This window comes from Dermochelys coriacea, chromosome 5 (assembly GCF_009764565.3).
Source record: "Dermochelys coriacea isolate rDerCor1 chromosome 5, rDerCor1.pri.v4, whole genome shotgun sequence".
In the NCBI taxonomy this organism is placed as follows: domain Eukaryota; kingdom Metazoa; phylum Chordata; order Testudines; family Dermochelyidae; genus Dermochelys; species Dermochelys coriacea.
In genome coordinates, this window is record NC_050072.1 from 136,045,861 (window position 1) to 136,069,133 (window position 23,273).

Below are 23,273 nucleotides of genomic sequence, written 5' to 3' on the forward strand. Positions count from 1 at the left end.
AATGTAAACAAACTTGTTTGTACATATTTCTACATTTGTCAAGTCAGCTTTTATGGTAGAGATTGAACTACAGTACTTGTATGAGGTGAATTTTAATTTAAACATACTATTTCTTTTGTTTTTTTTACAGTGCAAATACTTGTAATCAAAAATAAATAAGTGAGCACTGTACACTTTGTATTCTGTATTTTCATTGAAATCGATATATTTGAATATGTAGAAAACATCCAAAATATTTAAATAAATGGTTTTCTATTATTGTTTAACAGTATGATTAATCACACTGTTTTTAATTGCTTGACAGCCCTAGTTTGTATTTTTTCTGGTTTGCCATATAAATGTTTGAGAAAATCTCACCAGTTGCTTCAGTAGTTGACTCCTCTGATTTAGTGGTCTCCTGTGAGGAATTGCAGGGGGAATAAGGAAACCCTTTTTATCTAAGGTCTGCATCCAGGATTATTGTGCAGGCTCCTGACTAATTTTTCAAAAGACTGAGTATGATTTTCTCCCTTTAAAGTCACTGGGAACTGCTGGTTTGCTCAGCACTTCTGAGAATCAGGCCACTGTTTTAGATACCTGAACATGGAGTGTGGAGTCTCATTCTGAAAATCTCAGCCTTAAATCTTTGTTTGGGAACCTAAACAAATGGCTTACTTTTCAGAAGTGCCAAGCACACAGCAGACTAAGGAGTTAGGAGATTAACATTAGGCTCCCATTTAAAAAAAAAAATCTTGGCCTTTGATTTTCATGCAAACTGTTATAGTAATATCCTGAGCAATCGTCTTCGCGACAGAAGTGTCTGAGCCCTCCTGTCTGAGGCGCTCCAGTTGTCTGAAAAAGAAAAAATAATCTTGAAATGGAGTCTACCTATTGCTTGGTATCACTTGTAGAGTAGAAGTTTTGTGTTTCCCTGGGGAGAGGATAAGAGAACAAACCATGCGTGATGGATATTAATCCACTTCATGAGTCCTTTCCAGTTGTGCCAGATGATGACCAGATAAGAACTGACATAGAAGAAAGAGTACCAGTAATCGTAAAGTGTGGATTTTTGTGCATGGTACAGTAACTCCTCATTTAACGTTGTCCAGGTTAATGTTTCGTTGTTATGTTGCTGATCTATTAGGGAACAAGCTCATTTAAAGTTGTACAATGCTCCATTATAATGTCTTTGGCAGCTGCCTGCTTTGTCCACTGCTTGCAGGATTCTCTGGAACAGCAGCCCCACCTTGTGGGATTAGAACCAGGGGGGCCGGCAGCTCCCCCCCCATCAGCGTCCCTAAATTCCCTGTAAGGCATGTGGCTGGGCAGCTGCCCAGCAGCAGTTCAGCTCTCCCTCCCGCCACTGCCATGCTGCTCCTGCCCTGCCCTCTGCCTGGGAGCTGCTCCCAGGAGCTTCCTGCTTGCTGGGGGAGAAGGGTGCTGATATCAGGATGTCCCCCCTGCTCCTGCCACCCCACTCAGTACCCCCTCTCTACAAAGCAGAAGATGGGGACAAGGCTCAGGGACAGAAAGGAGGGAGCTTGCTGGAAATTGTTGCTTCCTGTCTGAGTTGGCTGATCTGCTTAAAAGGGCAATGTACTTGAAATGGGGTCAGGATACTTAAAGGGGCAATGCACGTCTCTCTCTCTCTCTCACTCATGCCCCCATACCCCAGCATTTTGGAAAGTCGGCACCTGTGCAGCCGTGCATGTGCCATCAGGAGGAGGGAGTGGTACGCTCCAGCTGGATAGCGGGGGCTCATCGTCATGTTCAGTTTTTGCAGGGAAGTGTTTGCAGCTGCTGTCCTGCATCTGTTGTTTCCTCCCTCCTGCCTCAGTCCATGCTTCCTTGTAGAGTGTGAGGCTACATTAACAGCAGCGTATTAACCCTTGAAGGCTCAGCCGAATGCTAGTTCATCATTTAGCAGCAAGGTATTCCCTGGGAAATATTCCACCCCTTTACTCCACTACCTCAACCAAGTTTCACAATCATTCATTGCTGTGTACAATATTAAACTGTGTTTAAAATTGCTTAAAACTTAGTGTATATGTATATAATGTCTTTTGTCTGCTGAAAAACGTTTCCCTGGAACCTAACCCCCCTATTTATATTAATTCTTATGGGGAAATTGGAATCGCTTAACATCGTTTCGCTTAAAATCGCGTTTTTCAGGAACATTGCAATGCTAAGTGAGGAGTTACTGTATGTGTCCTTCTGACGCGGAGTATTTGTGCTGGGCTGTGACTTGGGATCCAACTAGTGTTTATAGTACATATTCTTCTTAGAGAAGAAGACTTCACAAAGACTATGTACCCATCTCCAGTTAGCAGCAACATCCAGCTACAACAGTGTCCTGATCAGAAAAAAGTAGACCTTATCTGTGATGCAATGAGAGCTGCCATGGAAAACATCAATCCTCAAAAGTAAGTGAAATTCCATCTGCAATTTAGAACAGAACAGTAATAGAAAGTCATTTTTTTAGAGCTGGCTAAAAAGTAAGAAAAAAAGTTTTAATTTCAGAGGATTGGAAGTGAAGCCCTATTTTTCTTTTTAAAAAATAATTCTGAAAATGTAAGATATTTTTCACTTATTGACAACTAGCTTTTGATGAATGAAAAACTGAATTTTTTTCAGAAATTTTATTTAAAACTTTTAACAAAAAATCAAAATTTTTGACAAGAGTGGGGAAAATGTTTTGGTGAAAATTTTTACTTCAGAAAAAATGCTGTTTTTCCACAATAAACTTCGTTTTTTATCCAAAAAAAAAAAATGTTGACTAGCTTTAGTGACTTGCACTCAGCTCTGTTGCCCAAAGGTAAAGGCTCGTGGGGTGAGGAAGCTAGTACTCTGTTTTAATTAAGGTAAATCATCAGCGCTTATACATGTATTATGTCCCAGGCAAAATGTTCCTCCTTGGTATGTCTTTACCCTTTTTTCTTTCCAAATAAAAAAACAAAATCCCCAAATCCCAGCCCTTCCATTAAAGCAAAGACTACCCTAAAATACTCAATAATAGAACTTCAAAAATACAGTAGAACCTCAGAGTTAAGAGCATCTTGGGGATTGAGGTTGTTCGTAACTCTGAACAAAATGTTATGATGGTTTTTCAGAAGTTTACAACTGAACATTAACTTAATATAGCTTTGAAACTTTACTATGCAGAAGAAAAATGGTACTTTTAACCATCTTACTTTAAATGAAACAAACACAGAAACAGTTTCCTTAACCGTGTCAAATCTTTTTTAAACTTTCCCTTTGTGGGTTTTTTTAGTAGCTTACCTTTAACACAGTACTGTACGGTATTTGCGCTTTTTTTTTTTTTGGTCTTTGCTGCTGGCTGATTGTGTACTTTCGGTTCCAAAGGAGGTATGTGGTTGGTTGACTGGTAACTCTGGTGTTCATAATTCTGAGGTTCTACTGTAGATGGTTGATCTTCTCCTTCTGATTGGTTTCTTGCTATGTTTCTCGTTGTCTGTTTCCCTCAGATACTGTCTTTCAATACTGACATCTCATGTGAAGAAAAGCACCCCAGAACTGGAAATTGCCCTCCAAAAAGTGCACGAGCTGCGAGGTACAGTGCTTCTAGTTCAGATGGCAAGTAAAGGGCTGCACACCTGGGGAGAGTTCATAGTAGTTCTGATTATTAATGTTATTTACCCTGATTTTTTACTCTGAACAACAGAAATTTTCCAGGCCTCACAAAGTTCAGTTTAGAGTCTATGAAGTTAGCTGTCACAATGAAATAGCACTGGATAGCACAGAAGAGACAGAGTCACATATGGTTAATGTTGCCTACTGTTGTGATCATTATTCTGCAGTCAGGGATTGGTTAATCATGTCTGTGAATAAGCATGGGTGTGTTAGCTGCCTCCTTGAGCCCTGTTTTTTGCACGGGTATTCTGTGAGCCCCGTGCCTGTCATTGATCCCTCAGCCTGGCACACTTGACTGTCATTCTGCAGTGATATAAGCAGGATGCAAGTTGTGTTGTCCCTTACTTCAGGCCAGGCCCTGAAGACTGCCATGCTGTTGTTCAGGTACTACCGTGAATAGCTGAGGCAGGCATCCCCAGCATCCTCTCTTTCAAGCAGAAAACTGAATGAATCGTTAGAGCAGGGGGACTGCCAGTCTGCCTCTGAAATCAGACCATGCTGTTTCTAGTGAGCTAAGTGAGCGTGCGTTCTTGTGGTGTGCCTGGAACTCACAGGAACAGCCTTCGATTGGTGCAAGGTACAAGTGATTTTTGATGGCTCTGTTTCCTATGATTACAGAGACTGTTTCACCAGCAGCTGAGGGGGTGACTGCAGAGGTAGCGCTGAAGTATCTGCTCTTCCTGGTTGACGTCAATGAACTGTACGATCACTCCTTGGGCACATACGACTTTGATCTGGTTGTCATGGTGGCAGAGAAGTCTCAGAAGGTCATAGTCACACTACTCGTCCTTACCGCTTTCTAATTTTCAAAACAAAATTACCAGAGTTTCAAAGGTGGATCACTTGACACTTCATTTCCAAAACATAACTCTGTACCAGTCCAGACACCCATCTTCCTGCCCTAAAGTCCAACCACCCTCACCGGCTAGCCTTCCAGCCCCTGACTGTCTCATCAGCACTGTTTGGAAAATCACCCACTCAAGTCAAATCACCCTGGGGCAAGGGTGCTCTGTCCTTAGAGTGCAGAGTTAATGGGGTGCTGAGTTTGTGCCACTATGAAGGGTGCGTCTCTGCAGAGAGGTGTATAAATATTGGCTTTCCACTTCTGTGCTTTTGAGGTGATCAGGTACATGGTGTGCAGTGACCTTAGCTGAGTGACAGCATGTATGCATGTGAATTTTCCAGTTGGGTTTAGTTTAGGAGAGGCTCTCCATGGGATACTCATCCAGCTCACGACTCTGTTTCTGAACTGGCTGGTACTTCACAGAGATCCCCAACTTCAGGGAACGAGCTGCCACTGGCCCTCAAGTAAAACACTGTTTATAGTGTTAGGAGTTTCTTCGCAACCATTAAGACGGGAAACACTTTTTTAAAATGAAATGTGAGATTCTGGAATATCCACTTGTTGGCAAAAAGTCAGACGAGACAGAGAAGGAAACAGTTTTGATGAAGGTTTCAGAGTAGCAGCCGTGTTAGTCTGTATTCGCAAAAAGAAAAGGAGTACTGGTGGCACCTTAGAGACTAACAAATTTATTAGAGCATAAGCTTTCGTGAGCTACAGCTCACTTCAGCTGTAGCTCACGAAAGCTTATGCTCTAATAAATTTGTTAGTCTCTAAGGTGCCACCAGTACTCCTTTTCTTTTTAGTTTTGATGAATATTGTCAGAATATCAAAAATTAACACAATCATAAACTGAAAAAAGAGCCGTCCTTAGTCTGTCCATGACACGCTGCTAAAATCCAAATGAGAGTTGATTTTCAAATCTCAAAGACAGTAATGAAGTAGCTAGAAGGGCCTCAAATCATAAACGAGTGGTTCTGAAACGGGGGTACGTGTACCCTTGGGGGTACGCAGAGGTCTTCCAGAGGATACATCAACTCATCTAGATATTTGCCTAGTTTTACAATAGGCTTCATAAAAAGCATTAGCAAAGTCAGTGCAAGCTAACATTTCATGCAGACAATGACTTGTTTATACTGCTCTATATACTGAAATGTAAGTACAATATTTATATTCCAGTCAATTTATTTTATAATTGTATGGTAAAAATGAGAAAGTAAGCAATTTTTCAGTGCTAATGTGCTGTGACACTTCTGTATTTTTATGTCTGATCTTGTAAGCAAGTAGTTTTTAAGTTGAGCTGAAACTTGGGGGTACGCAAGACAAATTAGACTCCTGAAAGGGGTTCAGTAGTCTGGAAAGGTTGAGAGCCACTGCTGTAAACCATTCAGAGGGAGTGATATTTAATAACTCTCAAGCTAGCAGATTTGATTGGTAGTTCCAGCTTTCCTTGCTGATTATGGGCTGCATGTTGGGAGAGATGCAGTTGCCAGGATATTATTTGACTGAGCAGTTTGACATATAAGGGGCAATGCAGTTATCTGATGTGCTTTTCAGGACCCTAAGGAGTACCTGCCATTCTTAAACACCCTCAGGAAAATGGAAACCAACTATCAACACTACACTATAGACAAATATCTGAAAAGGTACAAGAAGGCACTCTGCCACCTCAGCAAATGTGGTAAGTGCTCTGCACGTATTGTGTCTCTGGGACATGATTCTCTGTTGTAGCATTTCACTTCCTTCTACAGAATAGGGTAAAAAGAAAATGAGTGTCACAGAAAGTCAGTGTGGGATCCTTGTTTTACTTTGTTGCTGTTCCATGGTTTAACTTCATTACTTGATTTTACTTGCTTTGGAAAGACACTTTTTATGGAGGGCTCGTTTGCTGAAGCACAAGTTCTGTTGTAAAAGTGGCTTGTAAAGGAAGCAAGTTGATGGTTAGGCTCTGTTTGTTGTGGGCATGCAGAGATGGCGTTGTGTGGCTGAAATAATGGCACGGTCATTAGTTCCTGTGTCCTGAATGGCTCAGATCACTTCATTGTTGTTCAGGTCGTGGCCAGGAAACAATCCTGGCTCCTACACAAAGCTCTTGCAACAAAGGCTGTGGTGGGTCCAGGCCTGCATCCACTGTCCTACAGAAGCTAAGCTGTAGCTCGGTGATACTCAGATCTCAGTGGTTCAGGAGCCAAATTAGTGATCAGCTCAGGAGTGTGAACTTTGTTCATTTACTGTAGTATTGTAGATTCATATTTAAACAGTGTGACAGAGGACATATATTTAATTTGTATATATTTCTTGCAGCAAAATGACTGACCAAGTATTATTATTTTATCAACTACAATTGGTTAATACTAGGGCTGTCAATTAATCGCAGTTAACTCATGCGATTAACTCAAAAAAATTAATCGTGATTAAAAAAATGAATTACATTGTTAATAGAATACTAATTGAAATGTACTAATATTTTGGATTTTTTCTACATTTTCATATATACATTGTATTCTGTGTTGTAATTGAAATTAAAGTGTATGTTATTATTTATTACAAATATTTGCACTGCAAAAATAAGAAATAGTATTTTTCAGTTCACCTCATAAAAGTATTGGAGTGCAATCTCTTTGTTGTAAAAGTGCAACTTACAAATGTAGATTTTTTTTTTTTTGTTACATAGCTGCACTCAAAAACAAAATAATGTACAACTTCAGAGCCTACACGTCCACTCAGTCCTACTTCTTCTTCAGCCAATCGCTTAGACAAACAAGTTTGTTTACATTGACAGGAGATAATGCTGCCCACTTCTTATTTACAATATCACCAGAAAACGAGAATGGGCATTTGCATGGCACTTTTGTAACTGGCACTGCAAGGTATTTATGTGCCAGATATGCTAAACATTGATATTCCCCTTCATGCTTTGGCCACCATTCCAGAGGACATGCTTCCATGCTGATGAAGCTCATTAAAAAAAAATGTGTTAATTAAATTTGTGACTGAATTCCTTGAGGGAGAATTGTATGTCCCCAGCTCTGTTTTACCCAACTTCTGCCATATATTTCATGATATAGCAGTCTTGGATGATGACCAGCACATGTTGTTCATTTTAAGAACAGTTTCACTGCAGATTTCACAAATTCAAAGAAGATACTGTGATAGACCTAGGCCCATTGGGTACACCAGAGAAGTAGAAGGCAGATATACTGGCCACTGGATAAGCAATTTTCTGTTCCCTGACTGACCAGAGCAGGGGCTGCTGCAGGCTAATGAGAACACCTGACTCCAATTAACCTGTAAAGAGTCAGGTGAGGCCATTAAGCTAATGAGAACATCTGACTCTAATTAAGTTCCCTCTGATACTCTAAAAGGGCTCACTCCTGTCAGGCCGAGGGGAGCCAGAGGAGAGGAAGTGCTGCTGAAGGGCTGGGTAATGAAGACAACCTCAAGCTACTGGAAAGGGTGAAGAAGGCATTAAGAGAGAGAAGCGGGAGAGCTGTGGCGAAGGGGAAATGTAGCAACTCTGGCAGTGAAAGGTCAGCTGCCAACAGCTGCTGCCATTAGGGTCCCTAGGCCGGAACCCAGAGTAGAGGGCGAGCCCGGGTTCCCTCCAACCCGCCACTACAGAAACACCTCCTGGGAGGGGAAGAGAGGCCCCTATCAGGACAGGAGGCTAAACTGTTCGGGAATAAGCCCATAGGGACAACAGAGACTGTGGGAGTCCTCTTACCAACCTCCTTGCTGGCTTATGATGAAAAGGGCTCAGTAGACTGTAACCCTGGCCCTAGAGAGAGAAGGGCTACATGGAGCGTCACAGTGAGCCTCTGGGGCTAGCATAAACCGCCTGGAAGTGCGGGAGCCATGGGAACAAGGTCGGAACTCTGCCACAGTACCAATATGAGATTTAGATTCATAGATACTAAGGTCAGAAGGGACCATTCTGATCATCTAGTCCGACCTCCTGCACAACGCAGGCCATAGAATCTCACCCACCCACTCCTATGAAAAACCTCACCTATGTCTGAGCTATTGAAGTCCTCAAATCGTGGTTTAAAGACTTCAAGGAGCAGAGAAGCCTCCCTCAAGTCAACCATGCCCCATGCTACAGAGGAAGGCGAAAAACCTCCAGGGCCTCTCCAATCTGCCCTGGAGGAAAATTCCTTCCCGACCCCAAATATGGCAATCAGCTAAACCCTGAGCATATGGGCAAGATTCACCAGCCAGATACTACAGAAAATTTTTTCCTGGGTAACTCAGATCCCATCCATCTAATATCCCATCTCAGGGGATTTGGCCTATTTACCCTGAATATTTAAAGATCAATTACTTACCAAAATCCCATTATCCCATCATACCATCTCCTCCATAAACTTATCGAGTAGAATCTTAAAACCAGATAGATCTTTTGCCCCCACTGCTTCCCTTGGAAGGCTATTCCAAAACTTCACTCTCTGATGGTTAGAAACCTTCGTCTAATTTCAAGTTTAAACTTCCTGGTGGCCAGTTTATACCCATTTGTTCTTGTGTCCACATTGGTGCTGAGCTGAAATAATTCCTCTCCCTCTCCTGTATTTATCCCTCTGATATATTTATAGAGAGCAATCATATCTCCCCCCAACCTTCTTTTAGTTAGGCTAAACGAGCCAAGCTCCTTAAGTCTCCTTTCATAAGACAAGTTTTCCATGCCTCGGATCATCCTAGTAGCCCTTCTCTGTACCTGCTCCAGTTTGAATTCATCCTTTTTGAACATGGGAGACCAGAACTGCACACAGTATTCTAGGTGAGGTCTCACCAGTGCCTTGTATAATGGTACTAAAACCTCCTTATCCCTACTGGAAATGCCTCTCCTGATGCATCCCAAACGGCATTAGCTTTTTTCACAGCCATATCACATTGGCAGCTCATAGTCATCCTATGATCAACCAATACTCCAAGGTCCTTCTCCTCTTCCGTTACTTCTAATTGATGCATCCCTAACTTATAACAAAAATTCTTGTTATTAATCCCTAAATACATAACCTTACACTTCTCACTATTAAATTTCATCCTATTACTATTACTCCAGTTTACAAGGTCATCCAGATCCTCCTGTATAATATTCCGATCCTTCTCCGAATTGGCAATACCTCCCAGCTTTGTATCATCTGCTAACTTTATTAGCACACTCCCACTTTTTGTGCCAAGGTCAGTAATAAAAAAATTAAATAAGATTGGTCCCAAAACCGATCCCTGAGGAACTCCACTGGTAACCTCCCTCCAACCTGACAGTTTGCCTTTCAGTAGGACCCGTTGCAGTCTCCCCTTTAACCAATTCCTTATCCACCTTTTGATGTTCATATTGATCCCCATCTTCTCCAATTTAACTAATAATTCCCCCTGTGGCACGGTATCAAATGCCTTACTGAAATCTAGGTAAATGAGATCCACTGCATTTCCTTTATCTAAAAAATCTGTTACTTTTTCAAAAAAGGAGATTAGGTTGGTTTGGCACGATCTACCTTTTGTAAAACCATGTTGTATTTTGTCCCATTTACCATTGACTTCAATGTCCTTAACTAATTTCTCCTTCAAAATTTTTTCCAGGACCTTGCATACTACAGATGTCAAACTAACTGGCCTACAGTTATCCGGATCACTTTTTTTTCCTTTCTTAAAAATACGAACTATATTAGCAATTCTCCAATCATTCGGTACGACTCCTGAGTTTACAGATTCATTAAAAATTCTTGCTAACGGGCTTGTAATTTCAGGTGCCAATTCCTTTAATATTCTTGGATGAAAATTATCTGGGCCCCCCGATTTAGTCCCATTAAGCTGTTTGAGTTTCGCTTCTACCTCAGATATGGTAATATCTACCTCCATATCCTCATTCCCATTTGTCATGCTACCATTATCCCTAAGATCCTCTTTAGCCTTATTAAAGACTGAGGCAAAGTATTTGTTTAGATATTGGGCCATGCCTAGATTATCTTTAACCTCCACTCCATCCTCAGTGTTAAGCGGCCCCACTTCTTCTTTCTTAGTTTTCTTCTTATTTATATGGCTATAGAACCTTTTACTATTGGTTTTAATTCCCTTTGCAAGGTCCAACTCTACTCGACTTTTAGCCTGTCTCACTTTATCCCTACATGTTCTGACCTCAATTAGGTAGCTTTCCTTGCTGATCCCTCCCTTCTTCCACTCCCTGTATGCTTTCTGCTTCTTCTTAATCACCTCTCTAAGATGCTTGCTCATCCATCTTGGTCTACAACTCCTGCCTATGAATTTTTTCCCCTTTCTTGGGATACAGGCTTCCGATAGCTTCTGCAGCTTTGATTTAAAGTAATCCCAGGCCTCCTCTACCTTTAGATCCATAAGTTCTTCAGTCCAATCCACTTCCCTAACTAATTTCCTTAATTTTTGAAAGTCAGCCCTTTTGAAATCAAAAACTCTAGTTGCAGATTTATTTTTGTTAATCCTTCCATTTAGTTTGAACTGAATTAGCTCATGATCACTTGAGCCAAGATTGTCCCCTACAACCATTTCTTCTATGGGGTCCTCGCTACTCACCAAAATTAAATCTAAAATGGCATCCCCTCTAGTCGGTTCAGCAACTACTTGATGAAGGAATCCATCAGCTATCGCATCTAGGAAAATCTGAGCCCTATTATTATTACTAGCACTGGTCCTCCAGTCTATATCTGGGAAGCTAAAGTCTCCCATGATCATGCAGTTTTCCATTAGTATTTATTTTATTAAAAACATTAAAAAGGGCTCTATCCATATCCAGGTTAGATCCCGGAGGTCTATAGCACACCGCAAGCACTATCGTAGGAGAGGCTCTACTAGTTATCTTCCCCCAATGTAATTTTTGCCCACACGGACTCTGTCTTATCCATTGCATCGCTTCTTATTTCTTTACGTTCTACCTCATCATTGATATACAATGCTTCTCCACCACCTTTACCTTTATTTCGGTCTTTCCTAAACAGCACATACCCTTCAATACCTGTAGTCCAGTCATGACGACTATTCCACCATGTTTCTGTCATCCCTATAATATCTGGTTTCACTTCCTGCACCAGTAGCTCTAGTTCCTCCATTTTGTTACCTAGGCTCCTCGCATTGGTGTACAAACATCTTAATTTTTGCTGTTTGGCCTCGCTCACATTTTGTACCCTATTAGGCACAGTCATTCTACAGCCAGTATAACCTATTAGACTAGTACCCACACCGCCCTTGCTCCTTATATACATTCTCCTACCCACAGCTGTATCCTTTCTTACTTGGTCTTCTTCCCTCTCAATGCTAAAATCTGGCGTGGAGATTACCTGGACATCTCCCAACCATCTCCCCCCAATTCCTAGTTTAAAGCTCTCTTTATCAGTTGTGCCAGCCTCGATCCTAGAAGTCTATTTCCTTCCCTACTCAGATGAAGTCCATCCCGAGAGAACTGTCCTCTGTCTGTGAATGCCTCCCAGTGGCCATACATCCCAAAGCCCTCCTTATAGCACCACTGCCTAAGCCATCTGTTGACAGTCATAATCTTGTCACACCTTTGTTGCTCTTCTCTAGGAACAGGCAGGATCCCACTAAAGATCACCTGAGCCTCAATTTCCTTAAGCGTCTTCCCCAGCCTAGCATAGTCTCCCTTAATACTTTCCAGCGAGAATCTAGCCATATCATTTGTTCCCACATGAAGGATAATTAAGGGATTCCTTCCCGCTCCCTTTAGGATCCTTTTCAACCTCGGGTCTACATCCCATATCTTAGCACCCGGAAGACAGCACACCCTTCTCTTCTCTGGATCAGCTCTAGTTACAGGCCTGTCTATTCTTCTCAATAAAGAGTCCCCGATCACATAGACCTGCCTTTTCCTGGTGACAGTGCTATTCTCCAGTCTCTCCCCTGTTCCCTCTGGCTGCAAGTTCTTTCCATTCCTATTTTCCCTTATAATCCTCTTCAACCCATCCTGTATCCTCCTGGGGCTCAGATTTGGTGTAGTCTCCCTTGACTCTTCTGCTTTTCCTATAGGACTAGCCTCTCTTCTCTTCTTCCTTACCCTTCCACCTTCAACAAGTACCTGTTGAGCCCCTTCTTCATTTTCCAACTCTGCAAACCTGTTCCTAAGCTCTATTTCTCCTTCACTAGCCCGTCTTTTCCTCTGCCTGGTTCTTTTAGTCACATGCTTCCACTGACCACTTTCCTCACCCAGTCTCCCCTCAAAATTCCCCAGCCCTGCTTCCATCCGTGAGTCTGAGCTTTTCCCTTCAGATACCTCATATCTTTGCTCCATCTTCTCCTCAAACCCCTTCCTAAACTCAACAAGACTTTCCACCTGCATCTCCAAACCTCGGATCTTTTCCTCCATCAGCTCTATCAGACGGCATTTCATGCAGAAAAAACTCTTACTGGTTCCCCCCTCCAGGATCATGTACATACCACAGCTTCCACATCCAGTCATCCTCAATGTGTCTTCCCCTACAGGAGTCACTCCCACAGCTGCCTCCGTATCTGTCATCGCCTTCCCACCTAAGTCCTGTTCATCTGGGAAACACAAGCCACACCAAAAAGACCACTCCTCCCAGCAAAAGCAAACCCCAAATAAGCACCACAATACAAACTCCCCTGTTTACAGCTCTGTTTGCTAGCTCCTGTGCCGCTGCCTGACTGGTTGGCTGGCTACCTTTATAGGCCCCCTAGTCAGAAGCCCCACCCCCTAAGCAGGGCTCAGCTGCTCTCCCAGCACAAAGCCAAAGATTTCTAAAGATAGCTACAGCACTCAACCCAAGATTTAAGAATCTGAAGTGCCTTCCAAAATCTGAGAGGGACGAGGTGTGGAGCATGCTTTCAGAAGTCTTAAAAGAGCAACACTCCAATACGGAAACTACAGAGCCCGAACCACCAAAAAAGAAAATCAATCATCTGCTGGAGGCATCTGACTCTCGTAATGAAAATGAACATGCCTTGGTCTATACTGCTTTGGATTGTTGTTGAACAGAACCCGTCATCAGCATGGAAGCATGTCCCCTGGAATGGTGGTTGAAGCATGAAGGGACATATGAATCTTTAGCACATCTGGCATGTAAATATCTTGTGACGCTGGCTACAACAGTGCCATGAGAATGCCTGTTCTCACTTTCAGGTGATGTTGTTGTAAACAAGCAGTAGGCAGCATTATCGCCTGCAAATGTAAATAAACTTGTTTGTCTGAGCGAATGGGTGAACAAAAAGTAGAATTGAGTGGACTTGCAGGCTCTAAAATTTTACTTTTTTAATGCATTTTTTGTATGTAATTTTACATTTGTAAATTCAACTTTCATGATCAAGAGATTGCACTACATTAATGTATGAGGTGAATTGAATTACTGTTTTGTTTTTTTTTATGGTGCTAATACTTGTAATCAAAAATAAATATAAAGTGAACACTGCACTTTGTATTCTGTGTTGTCATTGAAATCAGTATATTTGAAAATGTAGAAAAATCCAATAATATTTAAATACGTGGTATTCTATTATTATTTAACAGTGCAATTAATTGAGATTAATCTTTTTAATTGTCATTAATTTTTAATAGCTTGACAGGCCTAGTTAATACCATGGTAAAAGCATCCTGATTGGTTAATAATTAAATCGCACAGTATCATGTGCTGCAAAGAGCCCCTTGTGGATCGCAAGCCTCACTCTGAATATTACTGGTGTAGTTGGTAAGTTGTACTATGGCCCCACAGCTCAACCAGCCAGCCTTTCCTGCAGTGCAAGTGAACTGGTGAGAGTCGTGTACCCTGCCATGCTGTGTCTGTACCACTGGAGGACAGTGAATTGTTTCCCTCAGGTCCAGAGCACTTCTCTGAATTTCTGAACTTGGTGAAGGATCAGAATTTGTATAACGAAGCCCTGAAGTTGTATCCACCTGATACTCCAGAACACAAGGTGCGTGACGCGCTGTGAACCTAGGGAGTGGTTCTGCTGTGCTCATGAAAGGCTGGCCCCTGTTGGCTGCAAGGGGTTAATATGGAATGCTTGAAAGCAGGAACTCCTGTTCTCTGCACTGCACTTCCAAACTTTTTTTGATTTTTTTGGGTTTTTTTTTTTTTGTTTGTTTAATGGTGCACTGCAGCTGCTCTTACTGCTGCTCGGTGGGTAGGGGAGGGGATGTTATTAATGAGGAGTGTCTGCAATGCTCCCCATCCCCCTCATTTTGGGCAGGGGCAAGAGCTGCTGCTCAGGTCCCAAGCCTGTGCAGCATTGCTGTTCCTTCACCCCCCCACCCTATCCCCCCCGCATGTGTTCCCTGAGAGATCTCCCCATTGCCCTTCTTAAGTCACCCTGCAGCTTGTCCTCAGCAGCGAGAGAGCTGCTGCCCTGCAACCAAACCCAGGCCGTGGCCTCATGGGACCTTGCCACGGTGGGCTTCATGCTGCCTGCATGATAGCTGCCCTGGGACCTATCCTGACACAGGAGGCGCAGAGCAGTGTGCCCGTGCGCTCTCATCAGGTGAGAGAGAGACGATGCCTGCGCATGCTTGTGCCCTGGGACGTTGGTCAGGGCAATCTCTGAGCCCTGAGACTGTGACCGGAGCCAGCTGGCTGCTGTTCGCTAAACCAGGACCAATTTCCTTGGCTCCTCTTTCTTCAGGCCTGCTGGTGATTCCATTCTCGTTGTTTGGTCTGACACCCACAGGCTGTCTGCAGTGCCTTTGGGGAGCACTTGAACCAGAAGCATCTGTATGAGCAGGCTGGACTGATCTTTGCCCGCTGCGGTGCATTTGAGAGAGCCCTCAATGCCTTTCTGAGCAGTGGCAGCTGGCAGCAGGCCCTTTGCATGGCCTCTCGGCTTGGTTACACGGCAGATCGGCTGGCTGGCCTTGCAAGGAGCCTGGCAGGTAAGAGTTGTTGGGTGCACATCACACAGGTGGCCATCTGTAGTCACTGTTTCAGTGTGGACCTTTCTGACCCTTCACTGGGAATGTCAGGTTCTTTTTGCAGCGAAAAGGTAGGTTTTCAGCGGCCAAGACCCTCAGGGAAAAAGGGCTGAGCATAGAGCTGAAATATTGCTAAGAGGTGTGCCATGCCATGCCACAGCATCCTTACCCAGACCTGGTATGCTTAGCTGCCCAGGAGGCATGTAATTCGTTGCATGAGCCAGGACCGTCAAGGGGGAATACCCTTGGATGCTCCACTAGCCTGAAGCAAACAGTTCCAGCGAGCTGTCTTCTGCATCCTCCTCTGTGGAGGTGTGTTGAACTTCTCTTCTGACACACTTTACCAAAACCACTTAGTTTTCACACAGTTCTGCAGCAGCGAAGCCCTGTCTCTCGTCCAGGCCTAGTGAGACGGGGCAGAGCTCTTGCGTGGCTCAGCGCTATCCCCACGTACAGGACTGCTTGTGAGAGGAAAGGCTGTGGAAGGAAGCGTATTCGCTTGTTCTAGAACAGAGGTCCCCAAAGTATGGGGCGTGCCCCCCTAGTGAGGTGTAGAAGAGCGTTGGGGGGGGAGGGTTGCAATGGGGCCTGAGCCAGCCACATGGGCAGGGGCAGAGCCCCATCCAGCGCTGCTCTGGTACTGCGCCCAGGCTGCCTCCTCAGCTCCTGGCCCCATTCCCAGTCCTGGCCCCACACCAGCCCCCAGCCTTGTCCACTGGCCATGGCTCTGTTCCTGGCCTGGAGCTGAAGGTCAGGGCAAAGTTGGGAGAGGAGTCTCACCAGGCCCAGCTGCCAGCCCCCACCACAGCCTGGCCGTGGCTCCGACCACAGCCGCAGCCCCGCTCCCAGCTGTGGCCCCACCCTCTGCCCCCTTACCCCTGTCCATGTCCCTGCCCCCAGCCATGGCCCTGCTCCCAGCTTGGGGGGGCCAGAGGGCGGCATGGACAGGGGTAAGGGGGTGTGACCCTCAAAAGTTTTGGGACCACTGTTTTAAAAATTGCCCCAATAACACATCAGTGGGTCTAATGGTCCCTGAATAATCTGCTCCCCCAGTCCCCACTCACAATGTGACCAAAATGACTCATTTGCAGACCCCACCTTCCTCCAGGGCAGGTAAATGTAACTCAGTGTGTTGGGATATAGTGGGGTTGGCCCCAGCTGGGCGGTATGGCTCTGGTGCACCCTCCTCCCTGCTGGTTTGCCGGAAGCCCTTGTTTCCTGTCTGCCCGCTCTCTCATTGGTTCCTGTAACTTAAATGGTGACTTAATGCAGCTCCCTGCGTAGAGAAGAGGCTTGTGAGGGGCGAGCTGTTCAGTCCACAAACAGAGGTCTGAAAGATCCAGTGGTGGGAAGATGGAGCTGGACAAAGCTAGATTGGACGTAAGGCGTAAATTGTGAGCAGTGAGGGGAATTAACCATTGGAACAATTTTTTTCATAGATTCAATGCCAAACAGGACCACTGTCATCATCTAATCTGATCTCCTTACCAAAAGTCGTCCTGAGTGTTCCATCGCTGGCAGCTTTAAACCAAGAGCTTTTCTAAAAGAGATGCTCTAGTTCAGTTAGGAATTAATTAAGGAATTAATTCAGGAAAGTCCTATGGCCTGAGTTACACGGAAGGGCAGGCAAGATGATCACAGTGGCCCCTTCGGGCTTTAAAAATCTGACTCTTATTAGAAGCTGTTGGTTTTAAAACAGCTTTCTAAAAAGCTTAACTGGATAGTGCAGCACTGGGACCCAGGGTGCAGGGCAGCAGGCTGGGAGTCAGGAGACCTGGGTTCTGGGCCCTGCCCTGCCCTGTTGGGTGAGTCTGGGGAAGTCATTTCTCATCTCTTTCATTTCCTTTCCCTCTCTTTGTCTGTGCAGACTGCAGGCTGTTTGTGAAGCACCAGACATCATGGGGCCCCAGTCTCAGTTGGGCTCTCTGGGTTCTCTTGTCATGTACAAAAAGAACGAGGAGGACTTGTGGCACCTTAGAGACTAACAAATTTATTTTGGCATAAGCTTTCGTGGGCTAAAACCCACTTCATCAGATGCATGGAGTGGAAAATACAGTAGGAAGATATATGGTGAAGCTGCTGGGGAATTTTCATGGCACAGCTGCCTTTCCTCTCTCTCCTTTACACCCATTTCTGGTCTGAGAGATGAGCGCTCCTTGAGCAGAGAAGGGATGACTGTTCCTAAAGACCTCATGCTGGCAGTGGGAAGGCTGGGGCAAGTTCTGCATGAGCAAGATCTGTAAGGTCTGGCTCAAGTTTAAATAAAGGAAACCTCCATTTGCTATTACTTACACGCACGCATGTTCTCTCTCTCTCTCACTCCTGTCTCTCTCTCCCCTAGGCATAGGGAAGATGGATGCAAACAGGCTTAGAATCATAGAATCATAGAATATCAGGGTTGGAAGGGACCCCAGAAGGTCATCTTGTCCAACCCCCTGCTCAAAGCAGGACCAAGTCCCAGTTAAATCATCCTAGCCAGGGCTTTGTCAAGCCTGACCTTAAAAACCTCTAAGGAAGGAGATTCTACCACCTCCCTAGGTAACGCATTCCAGTGTTTCACCACCCTCTTAGTGAAAAAGTTTTTCCTAATATCCAATCTAAACCTCCCCCATTGCAACTTGAGACCATTACTCCTCGTTCTGTCATCTGCTACCATTGAGAACAGTCTAGAGCCATCCTCTTTGAAACCCCCTTTCAGGTAGTTGAAAGCAGCTATCAAATCCCCCCTCATTCTTCTCTTCTGCAGACTAAACAATCCCAGCTCCCTCAGCCTCTCCTCATAAGTCATGTGCTCTAGACCCCTAATCATTTTTGTTGCCCTTCGCTGTACTCTTTCCAATTTATCCACATCCTTCTTGTAGTGTGGGGCCCAAAACTGGACACAGTACTCCAGATGAGGCCTCACCAGTGTCGAATAGAGGGGAACGATCACGTCCCTCGATCTGCTCGCTATGCCCCTACTTATACATCCCAAAATGCCATTGGCCTTCTTGGCAACAAGGGCACACTGCTGACTCATATCCAGCTTCTCGTCCACTGTCACCCCTAGGTCCTTTTCCGCAGAACTGCTGCCGAGCCATTCGGTCCCTAGTCTGTAGCGGTGCATTGGATTCTTCCATCCTAAGTGCAGGACCCTGCACTTATCTTTATTGAACCTCATTAGATTTCTTTTGGCCCAATCTTCCAATTTGTCTAGGTCCTTCTGTATCCTATCCCTCCCCTCCAGCGTATCTACCACTCCTCCCAGTTTAGTATCATCCGCAAATTTGCTGAGAGTGCAATCCACACCATCCTCCAGATCATTTATGAAGATATTGAACAAAACGGGCCCCAGGACCGACCCCTGGGGCACTCCACTTGACACCGGCTGCCAACTAGACATGGAGCCATTGATCACTACCCGTTGAGCCCGACAATCTAGCCAGCTTTCTACCCACCTTATAGTGCATTCATCCAGCCCATACTTCCTTAACTTGCTGACAAGAATGCTGTGGGAGACCGTGTCAAAAGCTTTGCTAAAGTCAAGAAACAATACATCCACTGCTTTCCCTTCATCCACAGAACCAGTAATCTCATCATAAAAGGCGATTAGATTAGTCAGGCATGACCTTCCCTTGGTGAATCCATGCTGACTGTTCCTGATCACTTTCCTCTCCTCTAAGTGCTTCAGGATTGATTCTTTGAGGACCTGCTCCATGATTTTTCCAGGGACTGAGGTGAGGCTGACCGGCCTGTAGTTCCCAGGATCCTCCTTCTTCCCTTTTTTAAAGATGGGCACTACATTAGCCTTTTTCCAGTCATCCGGGACTTCCCCCGTTCGCCACGAGTTTTCAAAGATAATGGCCAAGGGCTCTGCAATCACAGCCGCCAATTCCTTCAGCACTCTCGGATGCAATTCGTCCGGCCCCATGGACTTGTGCACGTCCAGCTTTTCTAAATAGTCCCTAACCACCTCTATCTCTGCAGAGGGCTGGCCATCTCTTCCCCATTTTGTGCTTCCTTCAGCCAGCCAGAGGAATTAGTATTAGTGGGCTCATGGATGCTACAGACTGACACTGCGGTTTCATTAGCCCAAGTGGTGCGCATCCTCCACTTTTAGATCAGGTCTCTTGTCTGGACCCAAACTGCAGCTATTCCTGAAATGCTTAATTCTGTCCTTCTCTTGTAGGAAAACTAGTTGAACAGAAGAAACCTGCTGAGGCAGCCATACTCCTGGAGCAGTATGCACAGGTACCGTGCACCCTGGTGACACTCTCCTCTCTGCCTGCCCTCGTACCAATATCTCGACCCAGGGCTTATGTCCCCTTGCTGTCATGTAGACTCCATCTCTTTGGCACCTCTGACAAAAAGATTAACCAGCCTGGGGATGAATAAAGCTAAGCAGAAGCTATAGGACAGGACAACAAAGCCTGTCGTGTGGTCCCAAGTGTTTATGGAGGGGACTTGTCAGTGGTATGGTTGAGCTGGGTTTAATAAATTTCAGTTGGCTGCCAAGAGTCCTGAAAGGAACATGTCCGTGTCTGCTGCTGCAATAGCTATTGAAGAATACTGGCACTGGATGTGTTGCAGTTTAAATCACACTTGTACAAACACTTGATTTTTGCCCTCTGCTGTAAGGAACTTGAAGCCAGTCTTTCTTCTCACATGCCTTTGGAGTGAGTGGGTGCCTAGGAGTGATGCTGGCCCTGGCATTGACGGGCTAGGTTTTGGGATGGCAGGGAGGATAGTGGAGGAGAAAATCAACAAAGCTTGGGTTTAAGATGTCCTTATGCTAAAAATATGTAGATTGGCCTCAGGCAGGATTTCCTGGCACTGACTGCAATACAGTTGTGATGGGAACTGTGCTTGAGAGGGTGCAATCCAGGAGCCCAATGCCCCGTGCCAGAGGTAACGCCTGATTGTAGGACGGTAATCATTGCATACTTGGTCTCCTTTCTCCAGGACTATGAAGAGGCTGTGCTCCTGCTCTTGGAAGGGACGATCTGGGAAGAAGCCTTGAGACTAGTAAGGGCATTCCAAAGTACTAACTCCTAGAGAGTTCCTAGTGTGAGACTGTGTGTCTGTCTCCTGAGAGAACTCTCCACTTCCTCACCTTGCTCTCTCCCCAGATTCACAAATACGGCAGGCTAGACATTCTGGAGACCAACTTCAAACCTGCTATCCTAGAAGGTGAGTCTCTTATTGTTGTGAGGAGTCCTCCACGCGGGGGGCTCTCTGCTTGTTTGTAATGGAGTCCTAGGGAATGTGGTGAGACCTGGCATCGGAAGATGTTTGGAATGTTGCTCATTGGCTCTGCCTAGTTACAAGTGGATGGCTGTTTGTAACACTCAAAGACCCTGGTCGTCGGTGGGCAGGATCGAACATGGGATCTCTGGAGCTAAATACATGAGCCTCTACTGCATGAGCTAAAAGCCACGTGGGCCTTAGCTGAGGCTGTAGCAGGGTCATTAATATCTCTCTCCAAGTGGTCTCAGTGCCACTAGATGGGACAGAGAGCCACATCCAGGAGCTGTGTGGGTCACATACTTCCCCTAGCTGAGGGAGCGCATCCTGAGCTTCAGAGACTTCAGTTGAAATCCCGGATGAGCCCCCACTTGTCACACCGACAAACCACAGTCGTCGGCAGACAGGATTAAACCTGGGACCTCTGGAGCTAAATACATGAGCCTCTACTGCAAAAGCTAAAAGCCACATGGCCATTAGCTAAGGCTGTAGAGCAGACTCATTAATATCGTTCTCTCCAAGTGGTCTCGGTGCTACTAGATGGGACAGGGCACCACACCCAGGAGGTATGTGGGTTACATACTCACATTTGACTCTGCTCAGCACAGCTTAGCATGCAGCAACATGACAAGCATTTTTGACTCAGTCTTACCCTATTTGAGATCAGTGGCAAAATTTGCCCAGACATCAGTGTTACGTGATGGGATTTATGTGAATGGGGGAGAGTCAGGCTGGAAAAGTAGGAATATCGTTGGTTAGTAAAGGAAGCACACAGACAGAGCTGTGTGCAGGGAAAGTGCGTGTATGTGGAGCTCCTCTGTGGAGGAGTTTCCAGGGTGGCTTAGCCTTCCTTCTCCAGCTTTGAGGGCTAAAGGAAGACTGGGCTGATATAGCTGGAGAATTATCCTTCTCTTGGTGTTGGGGCTGGGAGTTGGGTGCTCTGTTCTCCTGAACCATCTTAATGAAAGGGGAATAGAAGTAGGGTCTCTAGTACTGTGACCACGAGCCTTACAAACAGGAGCTTCAAGTTAGGCTTCTAAACCCCAGGCTAGGCACATGGCTGCCTTTGGCACTCTGGGTTTAGCAACCTACCTTTAAGCTCCTATTGGCTTTTTTTTAAGCTTTGAATTTCCATCCACCCTGTGTGATTCCTGAACAGTTCTGCCCCCACTGTGCTGGGCTCCTAGGCTTCAGAAAACTAACACAGCACATGTTAACAATACAAACACTTGTTGGCCCTAGCACTGCTTCCAAAGGCAATTAGAAAAGGGTTTTAAGTTTTAGAATGTGCTTATTTATCTTTGGTCTGAACCTAACGCCTTCCTGGCCTTTCTGCACCATCTGCTCTCTCGTGCAGCCCAGAGAAATTATTTGGTGTTTCTGGATTCTCAGAAAGCAACGTTTACTCGCCACAGAAAGCGCCTCCTGGTGGTTCGAGAGCTGAAGGAGCAGGCCCGACAAGGGCTATTGGGTACGTTTCTGAACCAGTGCAGGTGTCAATAACTATCGGTATCTTAATGAATTCCTGAAAACACCAAAGATGTGGTTTCCTCATAGGAACATAAGAATGGCCATAGTGGGTCAGATCAATGGTCCTTTTAGCCCAGTATCCTGTCTTCTGACAATGGCCAGTACCAGATGATTCAGAGGGAGTGAACAGAACAGGGCAGTTATCGACTCCTGGCTTCTGGTAGTCAGAGGCTTAGATACCCAGAGCAAGGGGCTGTGTCACTGCCCATCTTGGCTAATAGCCATTGATGGACTTATCCTCCATGACCTTATCTAATTCTTTTTGAACCTATTTCAGAGTAGCAGCCGTGTTAGTCTGTATTCGCAAAAAGAAAATCAGTACTTGTGGCACCTTAGAGACTAACAAATTTATTAGAGCATAAGCGTTCGTGAGCTTATGCTCTAATAAATTTGTTAGTCTCTAAAGTGCCACAAGTACTGCTTTTCTTTTTTTGAACCTAGTTATATTTTTGGCCTTCACAGCACCCCCTGGCAACGAGTTAAAAAGTTGACTGTGTGTTGTGTGAAGAAATACTTCCTTTTGTTTTAAACCTGCAGCCTATTAATTTCATTGGGTGACTCCTGACTCTTGTGTTACGCGAAGGAGTAAATAACACTTCCTTGTTCGCTTTGTCTGCATCATTCATGATTTTGTAGACCTCTATTGTATCCCCCCTTAGTTATCTCTTTTCTAAGCTGAACAGTCTTCCTGTGCTCTCCTTGTGCCCTAATGTAAATGGCTGCTGCTGGGGTCTGCTATAGCTTGCGAGAGGGGCCTTCTGGTTTTATATTTCTTATAAATTTTTTTTACAAGAGGCAGAGAATTAGAATGTGATCTGTTGATTTCATTCACTTTGTGTGAAAACTTTGCATTTTCTGCTTTAAAATTTACATTTTTTCTTCTATAGAGCTTTCAATGTGGTAACTTTCTTTAGTTAAACACTTCCACGTATATGTAAAAGCCCCCAAGGAAGGGACCATGTTTTCCTTTCCACCCTGGCCAGTTGGGGTTTAGTCATAATTCGCACACCTGCTGCATTGTAGAGCACCTGTTAGAGGTGAGGTTTCTGGCTCACTCCCCTTTTGCCAGTTCAGGAAAGCCCATGGGGATTATTTTAAAAGAAAGCTACTCCTCTTTCTTAGAGTCTGTGTCCCTATGTGCACGCAACTATG

At 44.8% G+C, this 23,273-nt stretch overlaps 1 protein-coding gene across 6 annotated transcripts in view; it reads left to right on the top strand.

Annotated features, from left to right (window-relative positions):
- ELP1 (elongator acetyltransferase complex subunit 1) overlaps positions 1-23,273 on the top strand; it is a 132,162-nt gene that overhangs the window by 94,661 nt on the left and 14,228 nt on the right. For all 6 annotated transcript variants that reach the window (XM_038401408.2, XM_038401409.2, XM_043515481.1 and 3 more), the window contains 10 exons: positions 2,265-2,402; positions 3,465-3,550; positions 4,249-4,397; positions 6,029-6,152; positions 14,280-14,377; positions 15,128-15,329; positions 19,537-19,598; positions 20,310-20,372; positions 20,477-20,537; positions 21,949-22,062. In XM_038401408.2, coding sequence (XP_038257336.1) covers positions 2,265-2,402; positions 3,465-3,550; positions 4,249-4,397; positions 6,029-6,152; positions 14,280-14,377; positions 15,128-15,329; positions 19,537-19,598; positions 20,310-20,372; positions 20,477-20,537; positions 21,949-22,062 — 1,097 coding nt within the window. The remainder of the gene's footprint in view (positions 1-2,264; positions 2,403-3,464; positions 3,551-4,248; positions 4,398-6,028; positions 6,153-14,279; positions 14,378-15,127; positions 15,330-19,536; positions 19,599-20,309; positions 20,373-20,476; positions 20,538-21,948; positions 22,063-23,273) is intronic.